The sequence below is a fragment of the Myotis lucifugus genome, unplaced genomic scaffold, assembly GCF_000147115.1.
Source record: "Myotis lucifugus unplaced genomic scaffold, Myoluc2.0 scaffold_85, whole genome shotgun sequence".
NCBI classification, from domain to species: Eukaryota; Metazoa; Chordata; class Mammalia; order Chiroptera; family Vespertilionidae; genus Myotis; species Myotis lucifugus.
This window is the reverse complement of record NW_005871133.1, coordinates 4,485,485-4,509,794: the sequence shown is the minus strand read 5'-3', so window position 1 is coordinate 4,509,794 and position 24,310 is coordinate 4,485,485. Positions and strand designations below refer to the sequence as shown.

The 24,310-nt window shown below is 45.5% G+C and overlaps 1 protein-coding gene across 1 annotated transcript in view; it reads left to right on the top strand.

The window, feature by feature from the left end:
• MAP3K9 (mitogen-activated protein kinase kinase kinase 9) overlaps positions 1 to 24,310 on the top strand; it is a 70,523-nt gene that overhangs the window by 28,234 nt on the left and 17,979 nt on the right. Inside the window, 2 exon segments of the mRNA XM_023755887.1 lie at positions 16,052 to 16,232; positions 23,612 to 23,760. Coding sequence (XP_023611655.1) covers positions 16,052 to 16,232; positions 23,612 to 23,760 — 330 coding nt within the window.

Sequence of the window (24,310 nt, the reverse complement as noted above, 5' to 3'; positions counted from 1 at the left end):
AGCTCCTCCGAGTGGCCTGTAGTCTTTCAGTCCTGCCCAACCCTTTGCTCCAGCTCCACCTTCTCCCCTTTCCCTTCACAAAGGTTCTGCTCCAGCTACCAGGGACTAGTTTGCTAAGGTGTATCAGGGTTTTTATTCCCTTTGGCCTGAAATAACCTTATTCCCCCTACAAAGAGTGACCTCCTCCTGAGTCTGTCCCTGGACTAAGCCCTGTCCCTTCTTTACAACTCTAAGAGCAGCTGTATATTCTGTGACCCCGTCTGAGAGGTTCCCTTCTCTCTACATCTGTTACTTTCAGAGTGCTCCACAGTAGGTGTTCAAGTAAGATGGGGTAGAATAAGGTCATCATTAAGAGCATGGAAGCTTGAAGCCAGTCCCAGCTGCGCCACTAACTGGCTATGTAACTTTGAGGAGTATTCTCCCTTCACTCAGCCACAGCATCTTCATCTGTAAACAGAGATGAAAACAGTACCCATCTCATGAGGTTTTAAAGTGAGATAGTGCATGTAAAATGCTTAGCTCAGTGCCTGGCATATAGTAAGTGCTCCGTAAGTACTTGCAATGGTGATGGTAATGGTTATAGGTGCTGACTTATGGCCAGAATGAATGGGAGTAGAGATGTGAGAATGAGGGAAGGTCCATCCTATTTTTCTTTATAGAATCAACTCTTGATTCCTCTCTCTTTCTCTTCCTTTTGCGAATGTAGGTGATTGCTGACCTTGTCCAATAACCAAAGCAGTTGATATCTCTTATTGGCCAAAGTCAGTAGATTCTCAGGCAGGAATATTAGCAAGGAGGACTCTTGATCTCTTGGAGTAACAACCTGGATTCTCTCCTGGCTATAGGTCTGATCCTGGATGTCGGTTGTATTTTAGAGGCTTTGGTTGGAGTGTTGGGAGGCAACTGATTGATCTCTCTCTCTCTCTCTCTCTTCTCTACTCTCTAAAATCAATAAGCATGTCCTTGACTTAGGATTTAAAAATAACAAAACTAAAAAACGTATTGACTCCAGCTCCCTTTCCATCCACCATGGTGGTGGTGCCTCTTCCCAGAGAGGAGGGTGGTTGCTGCAGTTTGTCAGGGTTTGACCTTGTAGTTCGAGGACAAAACTGGCATCTCAAGAGTTGACTTGCTGGGGCATGTGACTCTCTGGTGAGGTCCTGACCTTTGTGTTTCAGACTCCACCCAGTGTACCCTGACCACTTGTAGTAGCACCAGCCTGGTCTTGTAGGGGAGACTTACTGACCCCAGAGACTTACTGATGGAGCAAGGAGAAGGCTCCTTTCTAAAATAACTTTCCCTTCTATTTTTGAATATGGACAATGATTCTTATTTATTTATTTATTTATTTATTTTAATCTTCACCCAAGGATATTTTCCCATTGATTTTTGGAGAGTGGAAGAAATATCGATGTGAGAGAAACACATCGATTGGTTGCCTCCTGCACACACCTTGACCAGGGCCCGGGCTGGGGAGGAGCCTGCAACCAGGGTACGTGCCCTTGACTAGAATTGAACCCAGGACCCTTCGGTTCCCAGGCCAATGCTCTATCCACTGAATCAAACTGGCTGGACAATGATTCTTTCTTAGGTGAATGAACAGTGTGTAATGTTTCTCCCATGGTCGACTGTGGCTGTTTCGGAATTTACACTTATTCATCGCCTTTCTTGTCACTCTCTGAAGACCCTTTCTGCTGGTCTGGGGATGAATCCCTGGGTAGGGCACACATTATAGGAAAGGACAAAGAGACATGGAAGGTGACTTGGTAGGGGTGGGACAGGAATGAAGATTCCTGGTGAAAAGGATAGTGAGCTAGGCATTGGACCAAGCAACAGGGCCCTAGAGATGGGTGGAAAGTTAGAGATCAGCCAGTCAAAGACTGTTCATAGTTCTTACAGCCTGGTGACTGAAGGGACGATGGAAGAGGATTCCCTAAATCCAAGTAGAGACCCTGGATTGAGAACATTTTGTTTTGGGTTTTGCTAAGCATCTTTTTTGGGCCTACCAGCTACTGCTCAGCACCAAATACATACTTATCTTAAGGATGGTGGTCTAATGGTGATATCAGAACTTCAAGATCCCAGGATTCCTCTGTTTTCTTAGTTTTTATCCTCACACTTTTGAACGTTTAAGTTTTCTCTTCTCAGCTCTCCACTGACCTTACTGGTGGTCTAGATATACCATCTGGAGGGGTGTAACTTAAAGACGATTGGTGGTATTGAGTTTACAGGGTCTAGCATGTATGACTCAAAACTCCTACAATGGTGTCAGACTAGATTGTAGCAGGGTTACATGCCTGTCCATAAACACTTTCTCTCCCCAACCCCCAAGCTAATGTACTATCTCAGCCATGGTGCTTAGGCACACATTTGCTCTAAATTACACCCAGTGAGACACTGCCTACCAGCAAGCTCTTACCCATCACACCTTGCCAGAGATGCCCTAGTTTCAGTGTCTGATCTTCCCAGATATTTACAATCTTCACTTCTAAAGCACTCCTATTCTATATAATAAAAGCGTAATATGCAAATCGACCGAACTGCTGAACAGCGGAATGACCACTTGGATGACCATCCGGGACCATGCTATGACACCCACTGGTGCCAGGCCAGCCAAGGCGGGTGCAATGTGATTGGTTGGGGGCCTGGCCATCACCCCATGATCACCCGCAGAGGGAGGCCAGCGGGGCGATCAATCGGGGGGCTCCATGATTGTCCCAAAGAGGGAGACCCAGGCCACCGACCAGCAGGCTGCTGCGGGTGGGTGGGGCCTCCCTCTGTGGGGGAAGCCCGGGTCCTGGGTGCCAGAGAGAAGCTGGTGCTGGCAGCCGGGGGAAGGAAGGCCTACTCTTGCACGAATTTTGTGCATCGGGCCTCTAGTTTAATTATAAAAGGTTGGTTCCCTTCCCTAGAAAGATACAGAGCAATCCTCTAGTAGTTTGGTTTCAGAGGCCCCCAGAGTTCTAGTGGGAAGGACAGTGGGCTCAGGTAGAATTAGGTTTTACTCTGAGCTTTGGTGGCTTCTCTTCAGTTTCCTTTTGTTCTAGACAGCCATCCCTGCTCGTCCTGGCCAGTGAGAAGTAGCCATCACCAACTTGACAGTGCTCTGAGGAAACCATTCTCAGTGGCGGCTCTGTCCATACAGGGTGTAGGATTAAGTGAGGTGCCTGCCCAGTTAACTTATGGTATGAACCATCCCAAGATAACAAAAAACATGAAGATGTGGACTGTGGCCTAGGAGAGATGTATTGTAGAGATGTGCAAGGTCTTGTAGAGATGTAATTGCTAAACATTTGAACCCCAAGTAGAGGGGACAGTGTGGGATAGTGGAAGGAGCTTGGGCTAGAAGAGGTCAACAGGGGGAAAAGGGGACCTATTATTTATATTAACAAAAATACACGTTCATTTTAGATGATTTCAACAATGTAGATGAGTATAAAAAATTTGTCACCTCAAATCCTGGTAGCCAGAGATAACTGCTGTTAGCAATTAGGTGTAGGTATATACCTCTCAGGTGTTTCCTATATGACAGATAGATAGATGGACAGACAGCATATTCTCAACAAAAAGAAATACGATCAAGCTATGTCTTTTTAAATACTAATGTTTTATTTTAATATAGTCACATATATTATTAAGTTGCCTGCTACATCTTTTTGATATATATTTTTAAAGTCACACATGTATAATATTTAGTCTAGAAGCCAAGTCATATCACAGGGTTTATAACAAAAATCAAAGGTCTCCTGCTCTATCCTTTCTTACTCCCTGAGCCTTCCTCCTAGCTAGTGATCTTCTTGAGGGGAGGTACTGGTTTAATTTATATTTGAACACCCTGTACTTAGCGCACTGCCTGTAGGCCCTCCATACATGTGGCCTTTTGTTTTTGAAATATTTAAGCCAACACTTATTATAAAACATGACATACTACTTTAAAAATATGCAGTTGAAACATGTTTCAAGTTGATTCATTTTATAACAGCTTGGAGAGGCCATCCAAATCTTTGGCTCTATTGCTTGGAGACTTTATTGGCTGGAATGTTGTTTTTGGTTTATATTTTCAATTTTGGATTGCTGTTTTGCTGTAAAGAGATTTTTTAAAAAAATATGTTTTTATTGATTTTAGAGAGAGAGGAAGGGTAAGGGAAAGGGAGAGAGAGAGAGAGAGAGAGAGAGAGAGAGAGAGAGAGAGAGAGAGAAAGAGAGAGAAAAAGAGAGAGAAACATCAATGAGATAGAAACATCAATCACTTGCCTCCTACACACTCCCTCCTGGGATCTAGCCCCCAACCTGGGCACGAGCCCAGACCTGGAATTGAACTGGCAACCTTTGCTTCATGGGATGATGCTTAACCAACTGAGCCACACCAGCCAGGGCTGTAGAGATTTTGTAGGAGTGGAATTTGACTTTGTATAAGTTAGCTACCAGGAGTGGACACTCACAGTCTCTAGTGGCTGAAATAAGAAGTCTGGTTCTTTGGTACATAAAAGTCTGGCAAGAACAGTCCATGGTTGGCATGGCATCTCCATTCTACAAGCCCTAAACTTCTCGTTCACAGCTATGCCAACTTTTGGGCATGATCTCACCCTCATGGTCCCAACTGGTAGCTAGTCCTCCACCTATCACATTCATGTTCCAGGCAGCACATGGTAGGAAGGGATGAAGAAGTAGGGCCAAAGGCCTGGAGCTGGCACTTTTAAGACATTGTTACAGAAAGCAGCCATAGGATACATCTTAGTCACCTGGCTATACTAGGGACAAGGGAAATGTAATGGGTGTTAGAGGTGGCCAGATGCCCATCTTGAAATTGCGGGTTCTGTTACTATGGGAGGAGGGGAGAATAGCCATTGAAGGGCCACTAGCAGTCTGGGTCACAGATTTCAGGCTCTCTTCCTATCATTAATCCCCGTTAGTCCTTCCACAACATGTTGCCAGGATTGCTAATGTAGCAGTTCATTTCTGCTGTGTTTTCAACTTGTTTTGTCTTTTTCATGAACTTGCTGACTCTGTCCTTCTGTTTTAACCCTTCCTTGGAGATTCTCTCCCATCCACTCTTCTGGAGTTGGAGGCTTGGTGACACCTGCTTGGATGTGAGATGAGGGTAGACAGGTAGATCCTCTCCTGGAGGCAGTATCCTGCTGCTTTCTGCATAATGGGCTTCTAGGCACTGAGCTCAGTGGTTCCCAGTGATGGGCTATCGACCCCTGAGGAGGGGATTACTGCAAGGTGTCTTTAAATCTAAACATGTTCATAGAAAGTGCAAGTATTCATATTTCTGTTTTTCATACATGTGTAGGTGCTGCTGTGTTCATAAAATACAAATACATTTAAAAGTGCTTTTCTTATTGGGGTTTAATTTGGTCTGGTGACCTGTGGCCCCAACTGTGATTTCATTCAGACCTGGGTTATGTCCTGGCACTGCCTCCTCCCACTGTGGACCAGCCTCTCTGGACTGCAGTTTCCTCATCTGAAAGTGCTTTCCAGAATTGTGGAGAGGAGTAAGATTATGGGTGAATCACTTAGTCCAGGGCACAGCACACATTAAGGCCCTTATAAACATTAGCTCTGGTTATTGTTTTCTTCTTAATTGACACAGACTAAAGTACATTTGCCATCATAATAACATTGTTTAAGGATGAAAGGACATATTTTAAAAGGTTAGGCATCATTGCTATAGTTTCTTTGGTGATTCTGATGTAGCCAGCCCTCAGATAGGTATTTGGGGACCACTGCCTTAGCTGATTCAATCAGAAACCTTTGGGATGATATGTATTCATTCACTCATTCATTCATTCATTCATTCATTCAAGACATCTTTATTGAGCACCTATATGCCTCTTCAGGTTACAGGTATAGGAAAGGAGCCCATTGTAATTCAGCTTTGTTCTAGCTCAGGTCACAGGACAAGGTCACTGTGCTGAGTGTCCTCTGGCTTTTCCAGGACTGCATTGCACACATCCAATAGTTTCCTCTTCTATCGAAGAGGAGGTAGATCCAAAGTCCTCAAAGACCCAGTTCTCTCTACTCGTCTGTAGATCTTCCCACAGGGCCTGCTAGCTGCCTGGACCCAAGTGTTTGTTGGGAAGCACAGCCTCGCTGGCTGTGCCAGTGGACTTGGTGCAGCTCTGCTGACATTGCTGAACCTGGCTGGGGCCTTAGTGGCTGCTGGCATCTCCCTGCTGTCTCCAGGCAGCACCACACCTTTGCTGAGGCAGAGAGTCGGGGAGTCTAGGTGGTGAATCATTTGCCTCTGTAAGCAAGTCTGGCCTCTCTTGGCCTTGCAGGGAGGGACAGAGTGAGCTGAGGGCCAGGGGCCAAGAGAGGCTGGGGGATGCCTGCTGGCCGTGTCTTCACTGCATGGTAGTGGTCCATGAGACAGGCTCTTCCATGTGGCTCTTGCTGAGTCAGCACAATGAGGAGTCCGGCCTGTGGGGCTAGAGCCTGAGGTCTTTCTTCTTCCACTGGAGACGAGGAGCTGCAGGAAGCTAAAGTCTCCAGTGCTGACTCAGGCTCCTATGGCCTGGCTGTGTCTACAGAGCTTTTCTCTATGGTAGAATCCTCTACCTAACTTCTCTTTGCCCTTGAGTTGAGCTGTTCTGCAACTCAAATGGGTGGTGGAGCTTGGCTGGGCCCAGGAAAGACTGACACTACTTTCTGGGAATTACAGAGAAGGTCAGAGGTGGGGGAACAGGATTCTGGTGGAGATCACACAGTGGTGGAGCCAGACCCGACATTCTGGGTCTTCATCTGTTGCTCTTTTCTTCCCTCTTTGCTGGAGCTCAGAAATTGTTCTTATTGAGGTGGGAGGGGATGCCGTGACACGGAGGCTGATCTGAGCTTTGGCAGGATCAAGCAGGAATACAGAATTTGCATATTGGGGGATAGAAGAACCCAGCCAAGGAAACAGCCAAGGAAAGTGGGAAGCCCTTGCAGGGAAGTCACTGTACCAAGTGACTTGGTCCTGCTCCCTACCCAAGAAAACAAACAAACCAAGGGCGGGTTCCAGGCTAAGGAGGCAGGTTGAATACATACAAATACTACAGCTGTTTGTGCTCTCTTGAAACCCAGCTGAAACTCCAGGAACTCACAAGGCAGACAGGAGAGGAGATAACAGCAGTAAACTTTCGGAAGCTGGGAAACGGGTGGATGAGTGGTAATTGACTTAGCACATTTGAGAGAGATAATTTTAAGCTGACAGTGAGGAAAGCAAAGGACCAATCTGTTTATATCACAGATTCCTTAAAAGTCTAGGAGCTACCAGGACCAGGTACCCCAGGAACTGGGGTGAACTGGGGGAGGAGAGGTTGCTAAAATAAAAAAGATGGGGTATCCATGGTAAGAAATGCATTTGGGTCCATGGACCGCTTCCTTTTGTACCCCATTCAGCCACCTGACTGCCTTTTCTTTGGTAGGGTTGAAGCAGTTTCTGGACTGGGGGACACTAAGTATATGGAGAGTGTGGATACTTTATTCTAAAAAATGGAAAGAGGAGCCGGCCAATGTGGCTAAGTGGAGAGTGTAGACCTATGAACCAGGAGGTCAGGGCACATGCCCGGGTTGCTGACTTGATCCCCAGTAAGGGGTGTGCAGGAGGCAGCCGATCAATATTCGCTCTCATCATTGATGTTTCTCCCTCTCTCTCTCTCCCTTCCTCTCTGAAATCCATAAATATATATTTTTTTAAAAAATAAAAAAGGGGATGAAGATGAAGTCACTGTTTCTGTACAGAAGCCTGTCTTCTGAGACCACCTCGCCCTCCTCATGACTTGATTCCCAGCTCACTGGCAGCCAGACCTTTGTTTTCCTAGCAGTTTGGAATAGTACTGCCCTCTGGGAGCTGACCAGCTCAAGAGAAATGACCTCAGATATTCTTGTCTAGGCTCATCTGGACCTCCCTACAGTGAAGTTCAAAGCTGACAGATTCCTCCTGTGTGCTTAGAGGTTCTACCCAGCTTTTGAAACTCTCCCCCCTTATTATTATGGACAACGTATACACAAGTAAGGGGAATGACATAATGAACTCCCATGTACTCAAACAGTTTTAGCAATGATCAACTCGTGGGTAATCTTAGATCTTCTGTCACTCCACTCATTCCCCACCCTTGATTATTTTGAGGGAAATCCTGAAAAAAAAATTTGGTAAATATTTCAGTATATACCTTTAAAATCTAAGCACAATTTGGTTCTTAATCATGAACAGACAACTAAAGATTACTACAGCTCTGAACAAAAGTACATTAGAGACCAAAGCACAAGGAGAAAAAGTAACTGGAACAAACAACATTGGGAGAAAACAGAGAAATTAAAAAGAACCATCAGTAATACACGCAGGTAAAAGAAAAGATATTGTGCCCATATTAAACAGCTGTCACACAGCTACATTTGTGCTTGCCACTCAATTTTTTAAAAATTCAGTGAACCAAAAAGCTCTCTCTTAGAAATTAGAACCATGATAGGGAAACGACAAACCCAATGGAAGGGTTAGAGGATAAAGTGAAGATGCCTCAGAAAAAAGAGGAAAAAGAAAGAAAACTGGAAAAAGTAGAAGAGAAAGATAAGAAAATTGGAGGAGCAGCCTAAAAAGCCCACTATCTGGTTAGAGGTTGTAGAGAAAGAGGAAATAAGTAGGGGAGGAAATTAATAGTAAAATACTTCAAGAAAATTCCCTGTAGCTGAAGGACACGAGTGTTCAGATTTGAAAGTATTCACTAGATTCCCACCCTCTGAGGTTTCAGAATGGGGGGAGGGGGGATCAGAAGAGACTGACATATCCGGGAAGAAAAAGACACATCGCATACAGAGATTATCAGGAAGCAACGTGGCTGCGGGCTTCTTAACAGCAGTGCTAGAAGCAAGAATATAATGCATGATGCCTTCAGATTTATGAAGGAAAGTCTCCAGTCCTTGTTATACCAAGTATGGGGATGGAATAGATAATTTTCTAACAAAAAAAAGTACTTTCCTCTTTCTAAGGAGAACACACACCACCAAAGCAAGAGGAGAAACCAGCCAAAGGAGAAAGTGGGGTGTAGGGCACAGGAAATAACACCGGAGAGAGGCGCAGGGAAATCCCCGAGGACTGGGAAGGGCGATCCCAGGAGAACGGTTGTGCATTTGACAAAGAGGATGGACAGTGGGGCAAGGGGCTGTCGTTACCTACTTACCTACTGCCCGTGTTCCATCTCTTTAGCCTGAGGCCGACTCCCTGGGGGAACCTGGTCCGGATTCCTATCTGCACTTGGCTGTCTTGCTCATGTGCCGAGTAAGCTCCTGCTCACCTCTCCTTGCTCTGCTGACCAGAGAGACAGAGTGTATTCTTTCCCTGATCCTGAGAACCAGAGGCAGGCCCCAGTGAATTTAGAAACAGAACATCAGAGGAGCTCACTCCTGCAACCATAGTCCTGAGGGATGTCCAGTATCTGCACCTTCCCCCATGACCGCACTGCCAGATGTCCCCGCTGTGGCCACCTACCCAATATTGTTGGGACTCATTTATGATCTTGCTCATCAGCTTTCCCAGAAAGGGCTCTTGGCAATTCTCTGGGACCACAACCAAACTGTCTGTTTAGCTAATTACCTTCTGGGAGGCTTCCTCTAGCAAAGGCAGTATTCTTCCTGTTGTACAGTATTGCGGGTAGAATTGTGTCCCCCTAAACGAGATATGTTGGTGGCCTGTCCTGTGAATGTGACCTTTATAGGACACAGGGTCTTTGTAGATGCAATCAGGTGAAGATGAGGTCATGCTGGGCGAGGATGGCCTCACTCCAATGACTGGTGTCTTTATAAGAAGAGGGACATTTGGACATGGACACACAGATGAGAATGCCATGTGAAGACACAGTCAGACACACAGAGGGCAGAGGACCACATGAGGAGATTGGAGTTATGCTACCCTAAGCCAAGGAACGCCAAGAATTGCTGGCAGCTACCACAAGCTAGAAGAGGCAAGGAGGGATCTTCCCTGGAGCCTTGGAGGGAGCGTGGCCCTGTCCACACCTTGATTTTGGACTAGAAGTCTAGCCTCCAGACTGAGAGAGAATAAGTTTCTTTGTTTAAGCCACCAATTTTGTGTTAATTTCTTATGATGGCCCTAGGAAACTACTACACAAAGCTACATTTGTGCTTGTCTCACTTTTTTCAAAACTAAACAATATCTTATTTAGGGATATAGACATAGGATGTAATATTACAAAGAGAAGTAAAGGAATGAATAACAGGATTGCGTGACATCTGGGGAGAGGGAAGGGGTTGTGACACATGGAGCTTCTAAGAGAATGGATGGGTTTCATCTTATTTTTTTAAACCATAATACTAGTACATGTTTTATATACATTCTTCTATATGTATACATATTTGACAATAAACTTAAGATAAAAAAGACTAAACCAAGCAAAACCTAACTCTAAACAGAGTTAGACCAATTGCTTAATCTGGGAGAGGTGATGGGGAATCATTTGAACCAAATGGGGATGGGAGCCTTGGTGCCAAGCTGAGCATTTAGCAAATCTGAGCCCCTTGTGCTAATGAAGGTGAATAATAAATAAGAAATCTCAAAATGATAAGTCATCATTTGCCACTCAGACATATGGGGGAGTCTCCTCAGTTTTGCTGAGTTTTGAGGGCCTGGCCTCCAGCTAAATGATAGGAGATTATTACACAAAGCCTTTGTCCCCATCCTACCCGGCTCATTGGCTCATTTCTCCCCCTGATATCCTAGCTGAGGATGGCCTTGAGGCCCTTTTAGATGGTTTGTATTAAATACTGTTGACTCCCATAGAAAGTCATTCAACCGCTCAATATTCATTCATTCTAGTGCTAGTTGGCCTTTATTCCTCTCTAACATGTCTAATCTTTTCTTTCTAACCAAGAAACAGGCCTTAGGCTCAGAACTTTGACCAGTAGCAGGATCTGCTGGAACTAATACGTTATTTTAATTTTATTTATTTGTACCTAATATTTAGAATATTTTTTCCATTTGTTATGATACAAAATTTCTTCTTTAAGTAATTAAAGAAAAACATTAAGCTCTAGCTGGTTTGGCTCAGTGGATAGAGCCTCGGTCTGTGGACTGAAGGGTCCCAGGTTTGATTCCGATCAAGGGCACATGCCCGGATTTCGGGCTTGATCCCCAGTAGGGGGCGTGCAGAAGGCAACCAATCAATGATTCTCTTTCATCATTGATGTTTCTATTTCTCTCTCCCTCTCACTTCCTCTCTGAAATCAATTTTAAAAAATAAGATAAGCCCAGCCGGGTGTAGCTCAGCGTTTGAGCGTTGACCCAGGAACGAAGAGGTCACCGGTTCGATTCCTGATCAGGGCCATATGCCCAGGTTTCGGGCTTGATCCCCAGTGGGGGGGGGGTGCAGGAGGCAGCCAATCAGTGATTCTCTCTCATCATTGATGTTTCTATCTATGTCTCCCTCTCCCTTCCTCTCTGAAATCAATAAAAATATATTTTAAAAAAAGATAAAATAAAAATATTAAGTAAATGGTATATAGGTAATGTTCTTGAGTTACTGAGGTTTGGAAAACTATGATTATCTTAGAGACTGTAGCAAAACCTGAGCCCTTATTGGTGTACGCTTTGTCCTGACCTGATGTTCAGTTTTTTCATGTATCTTTCCGTGCAGCTTTTGGGAGGTCCTTGAAAGATAAGGAAGACTAGCTTATCTTTCCTGTGTCCCCCACCAGCACCAGCTGGACGTGTTAGTCACTAGTGAACCTGGCTGAGGTGTTCCTCTTTCCCCAGTGTCATTATCCTCCCTGCTATACACTTGGCTCTCCTTAGTTCCCCAGGGATAGGTAACACCGGGAAGACGCCCCCAGCACCCAGCTACAATAGGATGGGGCAGTGAGGAGTCTGTGAATGATGCACAGGTACTCCTCAAAAAGTTTAACATAGAATCCTATCTAATAAAAGCCTAATATGCTAAGTGTCCAGTCATCTGGTTGGCCATTCAACCAATCAAAACGTAATATGCTAATGATATGCTAAGGCTGCTCAACTGCTCGCTATGATGTGCACTGACCACCAGGGGGCAGACAGTCAACCGGTCAACCAGTCACTATGACGTGCACTGACCACCAGGGGGCAGACGCTCCGACTGGTAGGTTAGCTTGCTGCTGGGGTCTGGCCGATCGGGACTGAGCGAGATGGGCTGGATACACCCTGGACCCGTCCTGCAATCCCTCCCTGGTGGCCAACCTCCTGTGTCCCTCCTCAGCCCTGATCATGAACTGGCAGGGTTCCTCAGCCTGGCCTGTGCCCTCTCGCAATCCAGGCTGAGGGACCCCTCCCCCGAAGTGCAGAATTTTGTGCACTGGGCCTGTAGTTATATATAATCTAGTAATTCTACCCCTAGGTATATACCCCAAAGTATTAAAAACAGGTACTCAAAAAATATATGTACACACATGTTTATAGCACTATTCACAATCATCAAAAGATAGAAACAACTCCAATGCCTATTAATGGACAGATGGATAATATTCCATTGTGGTATATCCATACAATGGAATATTATTCAGCCATAAAAGGAATGAAGCACTGACACAAGCTGTAATGTGGATGAACCTTGAAAACATGCTAAGTGCAGTAACCATATGTGCCACATATTATAGAACTCCATTTATGTGAAGTATTCAGAATAGGTAAATCCACAGAGATAGAAAGCAGATTGGTGGTTGCCAGGGGCTAGGACAGTGATGGGGAACCTTTTGAGCTCGGCGTGTCAGCATTTTGAAAAACCCTAACTTAACTCTGGTGCCGTGTCACATATAGAAAGTTTTTGATATTTGCAACCATAGTAAAACAAAGACTTATATTTTTGATATTTATTTTATATATTTAAATGCCATTTAACAAAGAAAAATCAACCAAAAAAATGAGTTTGCGTGTCACATCTGACACACGTGTCATAGGTTCGCCATTACTGGGCTAGGAGGAGGGGGGAATGGGAAACAATTTCTTAGTAAGTATGGGGTTTCCTTGGAAGAGTGATGAAAATATTTTGGAACTAGATAGACGTGGTAGTTGTACAACATTGTGAATGTACTAAGTACCATTGCATTGTTCACGTTAAAAGTTTTAATTTTATGTTATGTGAATTTCATTTCAATTTTTTTAAAACTACAGAAAAAGGTAAAGCTTTTACAAACTTTGTAACCATAATTATTACTAGTAATAGAGACTTGTTGATACCAGTATATCAGGACACTGTGAGAATCCTTGCCTGTAACCATCTGCCAGGTTTATTAACTGGCTTCTAATTACACTTCTTGTGGCTGAGGGCAGGACACCAGGGATTTCTAACTCAGATGCCTTCAGGGCCCAACCTGTTGGGATAAATATTTGAGGTCAGCTGGGTGTGAGGCAGCAGGGAGCAGTGGGGGTTAGGTGGAATGGGGCTGGACCTGCACTATCTGTAGGCATTCAGATGCAGACCGTCTATTCGGGCTGATTCTTGCCCATCTCCATCATTCTGCCATCCCTCTCAAACCAACGGACAGACGAGTCTGTTTTAAACGTCGTCTTCAGTATGCCATTCAGTGGCTAAAAATCCTTTTCCTGTAACAGAACCCAAACTTCTCTGCTTCCCCTTCCAGCATAGAGTATGAGGACGTTTAGCTGGTTCCATGTGCATATGTACTGTGAAACTCTTTTTAAAAAAAATATTTTTATTGAATTCAGAGAGGAAGGGAGAGGGGCAGAGAGAGAGAAACATCAATCATGATAGAGAATCATGGATCAGCTGCCTCCTGCATACCCCCAGTTGGGGATGGAGCCTGCAACCTTGGCATGTGCCCTGACCAGGAATCAAACCTTGACCTCCTGCTTCATAGGTTGATGTTCAACCACTGAGCCACACTGGCTGGTCATGTACCATGAAACTCTTACCCTCCTCCCGCTGTGCCTTGGGCCAGCCACCTGGAGATTTGGGGTAACAGGACTAAACCCCGTTGCCTATGAAAAGGGGGGGTTCTCTCTGAACCTTTGATTTAAGGATGACTCTGGAGAAACGGCCAGCAGCTGGTGGCCCCTCTTTGGAGGTTCAGTGGGCTTCTGTACTGTCACTTCCTTTAGTGTCCGCAACCTGAGTGCACATTCGTCCGCTATCTCTGTCCAAGGAGAGAGAGAGAGGGGCATAGAAGAACCTGGAAAGATTTTTTAAAAATATATATTTTATTGATTTTTTACAGAGAGGAAGGGAGAGGGATAGAGAGTTAAGAAACATCGATGAGAGAGAAACATCGATCAGCTGCCTCCTGCACGCCCCCCACTGGGGATGTGCCTGCAACCAAGGTACATGCCCTTGACCGGAATCGACCTGGGACCCTTCAGTCCGCAGGCCGACGCTCTATCCACTGAGCCAAACCGGCTAGGGCCTGGAAAGATTTTTAGTAGATGACATGAAGAAAGGTTTTTTTGTTTTCTGTTTTTTATCTGCCCAGCACTCAGAGGCCCGGACCCTTTCAGGCTGCTGGAAGCAGGGAGTGGGGAGGGCCATGTCAGGGGAGAGGGTGTGGAGGAAGGAGACTTAGTCCATTAGGTTCAGGGAGTGGCTGGCACGGTTTTCTTTTGTGCCTCCAGCTCCGTGGCTGCTTGTGAACCCTCTTTACTGATGATTTTCTGAGAACCACATAGGGCTTGGAGATCGTTGGTCCCCATCCTTTCCATGTGGTCACAGTTGGACATTGGCTGGGGGTGGGTGGCATGGCAGGAAAAGTACAGTTGTTTGCCTGCAGGACCTGCCTAAGGCCCTTGCCCTACACTTCCCCACCCCGAGTGGCAGGGAAGCCTTCCTCCTTCCCTGGAATCCTGTCTTCAAAACTCTTAATTCCACGTGGTCAGTGTCTGGCCCCCGAGCGGTTGTGTTTGCTCCGGTCCTGCGGAACCATCCCACTTGGAAAATGGAGGCTTGCCCTCCACAGATCCAAGGCATTCACTCGCTGCCCCCTCTGGCAGAGTTCCTTGGCTTAGCTTACAGCACTGCAGTCAATTAGCGTTGTTGCTCTTTCGGGGGAGATTGGCTCCCACAGGGCACACTTATCGCTGAACCATCCTGTGCGTGAGGTGGCTGCCTCAGCTGCTACCGAGGAACGCCAGGATGGCTCCCATACCACGATGCTTTGGTGTTAGAGCTTGGGAGACGGCCCAGTATAACCAGTTCAGCCACCAGTTCTTCCTTCCTGGCCATGTTCATAGAGAACATCATGGGTGTGAACGCGTGTGTACCCTCTGACCCTGTCAGCCACTTCCCAATGGGGAGGGGGTGAGTTCCTGGAATAAGGGGAAGTCTCTGTGTCCCAAAATGTGTTTCCTATGAGCTTAAGTAAAGTACTTTGAATTGGTTCATGGAGACTGTCCAGACACGAAACCTTGGAGATCCAACGTGCACCTCCATTCCTTGTGGGCTGAGAAAGGACTCTGGGTTATCCTTGTACCTCAGTCTGTGAAGCCGTTGCTTCCTGATGTGTTGTAAAGTGAGCTTATGTGTTTGTATGTACTAGTATGTGTGTGTATTTTCAATGATAGTGTTATTTAGATATTATTCATGTACCATGAAGTTTAGGCGATAGCCCAGCGGTGCTCTGGCCATCAGAAAGCCCAGGTATCCCCTCCTCAGAGGGGTCAGCTGTGACCTCAGCTCCTTCCCTAGGGGGTGAATGGGCGTGCGTTATAAGGTTAAGAGAGAAGGCTCTTGAGTCAGGCTGCCTGAGTTTCAGTCCTAGCTTATTTGGTGGGTGGCCTTGGAAAATTTAATGGTGCCATAGTTCAGTTTCCTCACCTCAGTTTCCTCTGTGAAACAGAGATGGCAGTAGTACCCACCTCATAAGGCCATGTGTGGTTTGGAGATAATGCTGATAAAAGACGTGGCATAAAAATGCTGCCTCGTAGGAGTGCTGGCTCCGACCATCAGTCAGTCCATGGTAGCTGCATGATGGAGCCTGCACAGGAGAGGACAGTGGGTCCCCGAGGGCTCTGCATTTGGTGGTTGCCCTGTGACTAATGCAGACTCTCTGGTTTCTTTGTATTCCTTTCCTGGCCCAGTATTGATCCTCCAGAAGGTGGAGAATGGAGACCTGAGCAACAAGATTCTGAAGATCACTGACTTCGGCCTGGCTCGGGAATGGCACCGGACCACCAAGATGAGCGCGGCAGGGACATATGCTTGGATGGCCCCCGAAGTCATTCGTGCCTCCATGTTTTCCAAAGGCAGCGATGTGTGGAGGTAAGGCGCAAGGGTGCAAGGTCAGTGTCCCCCGGGTCTGTGTTGGCTGCACACACGCTTTGGGGCTTGGAGAACTGAGGTTGCATAGACTCCCAGGAACCCCAAGTAGGTCTAAGTGACCCCTTCAGAGCAATCTACACCAATTCCCGAGTTGCCAGGGGACAGTTTCCAATGCCTTCATCTGCCAGAAGTCCCTCCAGTGCTGTGGCAAGTGCACATCTATGCAGGCCCCTCTCTGTCGGTGAGTGCTCCCTAGGGAAGATCAGGGGCAGTGTGCACTCCCGTCGCTGACTGTAGGGGGTGAGGGCACTCCGTCACTCCTGGAGACCTTCACCAGGGTCACCCTGGCTTGCTTAGCGACAGTGCTCCTACTGCTGGACTTGTCCCCACTATAAGCTCCTGGGACGATAAGTATTCACTGTGCTGTCTCTTTTTTCTGGTGGCTGGAAATTATCCTTTCCAGTTATCCGGTTAACCTTTTTAGTCTATCTGTTGAATGTGGAGAGAGGAGTAGGAAAAGAAGTCCAAGCATGTGCCCAGAAATGCATAGTCACAGATTGGACCAGCCATCTGCCTAATAAATATCAGCCCACGAGGTCACTTTTGTATTCCTTTTAAGAGGAATACAAGTTTTTGTGTGAACATATGGATCTAAAACTCTTGTCCCCACTGATGGGAGGAAAAGAGGAGGAGCATCTACAGAGCATGCAGCCCGTGGCCGTGAGACTGGGCATCACCTTGGTACGCAAAAGAAAGGACTATAGGTTATCGTTGTGCCTCAGTCTGTGAAGTCGTTGCTTCCTGATGTGTTGTAAAGTGAGCTTATGTGTTTGTATGTATGTGTGTGTATTTTTAATAACAGCGTTATTGAGATAGTCACATTTACCCTTTAAAAAGTATGACAGTGGTTTTTAGTAAATTTACAAAGTGTTATACCAGTCACCCTTGTTATTAGTTTCCTAGGGCCGCTATAACAAGTTACCACAAACCTGGTGTCTTAAAACCATAGAAATTTATAGTTTGGGGACCAGAAGTCTACAGTTAGTGGCCCTAGGGCCACACCCCCTTCAGAGACTCTAGGGGAGATTCTGTTCCAAATAAGGCTTTTGGGTATGAAGACATGGACATAACTTTTTAGGGCCACCATTCAACCTACTATAACCACTATCTATTTTCAGAATATTTTTATTACCCAAAAAAGAAACCTGATACCCCTTAGCAGTCATTTCCTAATCTGCCCTGGCACCCACGAACTTACTTTCTGTCTTTAGGGGGCTATTCCAGACATTTCATACAAATGGAATCATATCATATATGGTCTTTTGTGACTGGCGTCTTTCATTTAGCATAATGTTTTCAAGGTGTATCCATGTGTTAGCATGCGTCAGAACTTCATTCCTTTTATAGCTGAATAATATTCCATTTATGGATATACCACAATTTGTTTATCCATTGTTCATCAGTTGATGGACATTTGGGTTGTTTCCACTTTTTGGCTCAGTGCTGCTATGGACATCTGTGTACAAGTTTTTGTGTGAACATATATGTTATCAGTTCTCTTGGGTATATACTGAGGAGCAAAATTGCTGAGTCACGTGGTAATTCTATGTTTAACTTTTTGAGGAACCGCCAAGATATTTATCTTTCTCTGACTGGCTTATTTCACTTAGCATAATGCTCTCCATGCTGTTGCAAATGGTAAGAGTTCTTTCTTTTATACAGCAGCGTAGTATTCCATTGTGTAGATGTACCACAGTTTTTTAATCCATTCATCTGCTGATGGGCACTTAGGCTGTTTCCAAATCTTAGCTGTTGTAAATTGTGCTGCTAGAAGTGTATTTCTTTTAAGGAGTAGTCCAGTTAGTCCAGACTGGTGTGCCCTATGAGATCATTCAGGAACCCAGGTTCTTTCAGGTCTCTCAGTGCATTGTTCTTGCCTGAATGGTTACATCTGAGTTGACTGTTGCTTCTGCATTACAGTCTGTAGAGAAGGGGAACGAGAGCTTATCCATGGCAAGCAGTTTGTCTTTCATTTGGAGATGACCCAGAAGTGTGCACATCTCCTCTGTGCACACCTTATTGCCTGCTCTATGCACACCTGGCTCCAAGGGAGGCAGACAGATGTAGGCTGGACAACCATGTGCCCAGCTAACACTCTTATTATGGAAGAAGGAGAGAATGGATTCCGAGGGACAATCAACCACTTGCCACACTCAACTTCATCTTAACGTTCTTCATGGGACAACAGGACTTCTCAACTTGTAGCATGATTGTTTTCTACTTTCTACATTCCTGCTAGCCTCTTCTCCCAGCCTGGCCCCCAAATCACTCAGGATTAATTGTCACATTCCCAAGATTTCTGTTGCTGCAATGATTTGGGCAGAGTTGCCTCTGGATACCAGGTACATTCTTAACGGGAAGAGCAAACCCAAATGCCTAATGTCAGATCTTCTCATAGTGATAGAAATCCAGGCAAGGAAGGGCAAGGCCATTGCAGGGCTCTGTCCATCAGGGAAGGAACAAGGCAGAACCTTTCAGCTTTTACCCAAAGTGTCCTTGTTCCAAGACTAAGCTCCAGGTTTTGCCCTGAAAGCACACATCCTGAAAGCAGGCTTGAGGAGCCTCTGCTGAGAGGCATCTGATGTTATTCTACTACCTGAAGGGAGTAGCTGGGAGGTAAACTTCAAATCAACTGCACTTTGGATGAGGTGTCTTGGAATTTGTCTCATGGTCTGCTCTGCCAGTGGCTCTCTGGATTAGGACTGTTCCCGGGGCTCAAGCCTCCTGACTCAGCGTGGTTGATGAATGTGGTTTGAAAACATAATTCACCCTATTTCTTTCTAGCTTCCTTAGCTTCCATGCTTCAGTATTTCTTTCTAGGACACCATCTATTGAACCCATTAAATGAGCCTTTTATCTCTTTCTCTTCAAGCCTGCTCATCTAAGTGGCTCCAAATGATCTTGCATCTTTACCAGAAGAAAACATGTGCCCATTGCTATTCATACAGCACACATACATGGGTAGCAGTATTTACCGCCTACGAATGCTTACAGGCCAGGCTCTATACTGAATGCCGTACATCGTTTATCTCATGTGTGGGATGAAATGGAGGTATTTTATTGATCATTGTAAGTTTCTAAAGTTACAGTAGTAAAACGTGTTCACTATAGAAAAAGTTAGAAAATATGGATAAACAAAGAAAAAAGAAAAAGAAAATCACCCACAACTTACTTCCAAAGATAACCTATATTAATATTTTGGTGTACTCATTCCTGTTTACATGCTCATCCACCCATCCCTTAAAATAGGGTCATTCTGTTTTTTAAGCTACTTTTTAAATATAATATTGCATGAGCATATCAAGAAGTATGTATTGCCAATAAAAATACCAATGTATATGTTACATAAATATGTTAGTAAATATGTCATCATTTTGAATGAGGATCCAGCTAACAACAAGAAGAATTGTATGCTACTTTACAATTTACAAAGTGTTTTCACATATTTTAAGTTCAGTTGTTTTTGCCAAAGATTAGCGAACAGTCAGTGAGGTTCCTGAATGTGGGGTCACAGCTGATTACCAAGTGCAAGAGCCCATTCAGGGGGCACCTCTCCCTTTAGGGCATGGACCCCTGAGTTGACAGTTATCCCTAATAAACAGGTTAGCTCTAACTTAGAGACAACACAGGTTAAGAAGAAAAACAGTCCTGGTCCAGTTCAGGTGCGGAATTGCTGTGCCTTTGGTCGGGAAGGATTGCTATCCACTCCGATGCTTTTCTTCAAGTTGAAAAAAATAAAACACCCCTCCCCCACCTTTGACCATACCCAACGGGGGAAGGTTACCACACCTCTGGAGGTGGCTAATTAATGACATCTGACATCGGGTGAGTTCCCTGAGGGCAGCACTGTGGGAGCTGGCGGTTCTCTGTGCGGGAGGGAGTCCCAGGCAGTGTTTCAGTGGGTGCTTCCAGGCTGCTTGTAAATGGTCTTGGAAGGATCTCTTGACCTTCCCTGTCAATCCCAGGAGGGCAACAAATTAAACTAAACTTGAGGTAAATCAGTGGGCTTCTGCCCACCTCTCTCTGGGGCTCAGACCCAACTAATGTGTATTTCTCCAGTTTCTTTCTTGGACTCTATTGCTGTGAAAGGAACACTAAGACTTCCTTTATATCACCCACCTTCTGTTACAAAAATAAACAGGAACATTGGCAGAGGGAAACTCGGACTGGTTGAGTCATCCCGGAAAGGCTTCTTCCAGAGGCAGGTGTCCTCCAACAAGGCCCTCCCCACACACGGAGGGCTCTCCCCAGCTCCCACCAGCCACTGTCACGTCAGGCCCTCTCCAAGGGCAGCACCGATGTTTGCTGGCCACGGGTGGTGACTTCTGGATGAGGAGCAATGTTATTCTCTGCTCTGCGAGGTGTAGGGGAGGCCGTCTTTGTACAGATGAGGGAACAGGTCTGGAGCCATGAACTTGCTTTTCCAAGGTCACATGGCTGGTAAGTGGTAAAGCAGGCATTTGACTGAAGTCTGTCTCGATCTTTCTTGGGGAGTAGTCCTCCCATTTCACTTAGTTGTAGAGCCCTTCAAATGGAATGGAATGCTGATGCCCAAAGAAGCCGGCCAGGTATGAGCAGAGCTGCTCTTGTTGCAGCCGAGAGGTGCCTGGCTCCTCCCTTTTCCAGGTGGCCTGAGACTTCTCCATGGGTCACCTAGGGCTCCGCGCGAGAACCGTCACACGGGGGATGCTAGGACACAAAGGGGATGCATGTTTGGATCTTTGAAACTCTACTGTCTTTCCAGGTGGTTAGGGTTCAGACACCATTTGTCTTTGCCTGGATGGGAGAAAGAAGTTCTTTGGGACCGTGGGTGTTCCTTCCTCGGGGTGGAGGTGGGCAGTAATGCCAAGGGCAGGCAAGAGGAAAGTCGCTCTAACCTAGGAATACAGTCAGCAGTGCTGAGAGTATGTGGTAAAAGCTGCCCAGCATGAGCTCTGTCTGGGGGCCACATTAAAGGACTGGTAGGAAGTATAACAGTGCAGTTCTTGGTGGTTTTCAGGCCTTACTCAGGGTTACCCTGTGCACCCTGCAGGACCATCTCACCAGGCACTCACTCCCACACCTCTCCACCAACTCACTCACTAAATGAGTGCCTACTATGTACCAGAGCCTGAGCCAGGCCCTGAGAACGCAGATTAAACACTACTATCCCTGCCCTCTAGGAGCCCATAGGCTGGTGAACAAACAACTACAGTATGTGGCAGCCCAAACAAAGGCTGCGTAACACCTGGAGGTGTTAGGCAAGGCTTCCTAACGTGTCCCATTGTTCCCATCAGCCTCAGTCTAAAACCCAGCACCTTGTCCAGACAAGACTTTGGAACTGTCTACCAGGCTTTTTCCTGTCAAGATATATCAGGTGTTTGGAGGGGTCACTGGGGTAAAGCCATTGTCTTAGGAAACTGGCCAGGCCGCTCTGAGGGTCCATCTGTAGGGACCCCCTGGCTGCCCTGGCTCATGGGTTGGCACATTGTTGCTCTTTGGGGCCATGCCAGGCCACTTGGGCTTCTTTAAAGACAAGTTCATGACAAGTTCATGTGCTTGTACGTGCTGATCCCTGTCTCTGGAGCACTAACTCTTCCTTCACTCAGCATTCAAGGTTTAGCAATCTCCCATCCCATCCTGGTCTGGTTTGGGTGACCCTCCTTTGTGCTCTCATAGTATCTCTGTTGTGACTCATTTCTCCATATTCTAATTGAAGGTCTTTCTGTCCCTCTCATTAATCTCTTCATGGATAAGATCTGTATCTTTTTTTTTTTTTTTAATCCTTACCCGAGGATATGTTTTTATTGAAGGGAGAGGGAGAGAGAGAAAAAAATTGATGTGAGAGAGAAGAAACATTGACCGGTTGCCTCCCATACTCACCCTATCTGGGGATCTGAACCTGCAACCTGAGTGTGTGCCCTGACCGGGAATCAAACCCAAGACCTTTCAGCTTAACCAACTGAGCCACACCAGCCAGGGCATGATCTGTATCTTTTATCCTGTATCCTAGTGTGTGGCATTGAACTTGATGCATAATAAAGATTTAGCAGATGTTTAAAATGAATTAATAAATGGTGGTGCATTTGAATCAGATCTTGAAAGACTATTAGAGTTTACCAGGCAGAGACATGGTAGAAGGGCATTCTAGAGAGAAAGAATGGAAAGGTGGTGCAGGGTCCACCATGACTTACTTCATGTACCTATATGCCCTTAATATATGCTGCCCAACCTTTCTAGAGCTTGCTTTCCTCATCTGCAAAATGATGATGAAACTTACCTTGCAGGTTTGTTGTAGGGATTCAAGATGGTGTTTATAAATGGCATAGCACCCTGCACATGCAAGGTACCACGATAAAATAGATACTGGGTTCGTTCTTTCTTTCTTTTTTTAAAAAAATTAGTACGACTTTTTGTTGTTTGTAAACTACTGATGAATATTAAAAAATTTGAGGTTTGTGTTGAAAATATAAAAAGAGCCACTATTCCAACCGTTCATGGTCTTACGTTTTCTTGTCCTGACTCATTCCTGGAAGGATTAAACACCCTGTATTTTGTCTAGTTCTGATTGTGAACTCGTAGAATAGTTATTCCGCTAAGCTCTGTGCTCCTCATTCTTTGACTTCCAGGACCTGTGAAAAGAAATTCTTCATGTAGACTTGCAAGGTAGGGAGGGAGCTCTGACGTCCTCACAGCTGGTGATCTGCCGTGCTCCGCTGTTGCAGGCCACCCTGGCGAAACATCCCCTTTGAATTAGCAGTGTCCATTAAGGGCTCACACTGATGAGGGCAGGAATCTATTCAACCTAGTGGGCATTAAAGAAACCTTTTTAAAGATTTTAGGGGGGAAAATCTGTTTGTTTGGAGTGGTCAGCTTTCTGTGTTTCCAAAGCTAAAAAATATATATTATATATATTTATATTTGTGACTAAAGCCGAAATTTTTTTAAAACAGAAAAACAGGTATTTTGGGGAGGCTGCCCCTTCTCCCAGTTTATTACACTAACAATAACAACAACAAAATAGCTATGGCCCTTGAGCACTGATTTAAACACTAGAGGAGCTCATTTAATATCGTGACTCTTGAGAGACTGCTAGTGTTATTTGCCCTTTACAGGTGAGGAATTTGAGGAGCAGACTTTGAAACCAAGTGTGCTTGACTCCAGAGTTTTTGCTTCCCGCCAGAAGGCCTTATGGTCCCCCTTTCATATTACGTTACTATGTCCGTTTTGTTCGTCTCCCTACGTGCTGGAGAGAACGCGGCATGCTCAGCAAACACGCATGAATGAGCTACTTCAGTGCAGTTGCACCCGTGGTCATCACGTCTTCTTCTCCTCCCTAGCTACGGGGTGCTGCTTTGGGAGCTACTGACTGGTGAGGTGCCCTTCCGAGGGATCGATGGCCTGGCAGTCGCTTATGGAGTGGCCATGAACAAACTCGCCCTCCCCATCCCTTCTACGTGCCCAGAACCTTTTGCCAAACTCATGGAAGGTAAGTGATCCCTGGCCAGGACAAAACTGGAGACGGTTCACCTTCCTATCAGCACTTGATAGATTTTGGCCAATTCTGCAGGATCAGGTACTGAAAGAGGAGATGAAGTGTTAGTCACTCAAGGAGGAATCCTATGGGTGGTTGGAAGAGCTACTTCAAGATGATATTAGCACCCTGATAGTTGATGTCAGAGCTGTCCCTTCTGTCCTTCTCCAGTGACTGTAGATCTTAATTTAGTAACTAAAGCCTGCTATCCAGTTCTTCATTATATTATTAACTCAAATGAAGAAGGTATAGCAGCTTTTATTTTAGGACCTCTGCGTGTCTTACATGTAGAAATAAAGAGCACCTGAGAAGAAAGGAACTCTCAAAGTCATCTAGTCAAATCCTACAATTTTGTGAGAAATCCAAAGCTGAGAAAAGCTAAGTGGATGGGTGGCCACTCCATTAGTAAGAGCTGAGCTGCAAGTAGAAAGAATTCATTTTTCCTGACTCCCACTCCAGTGCTGTTGATCCTTGCCTTCTCAATTGCCCATTGAGGTGGGGCATT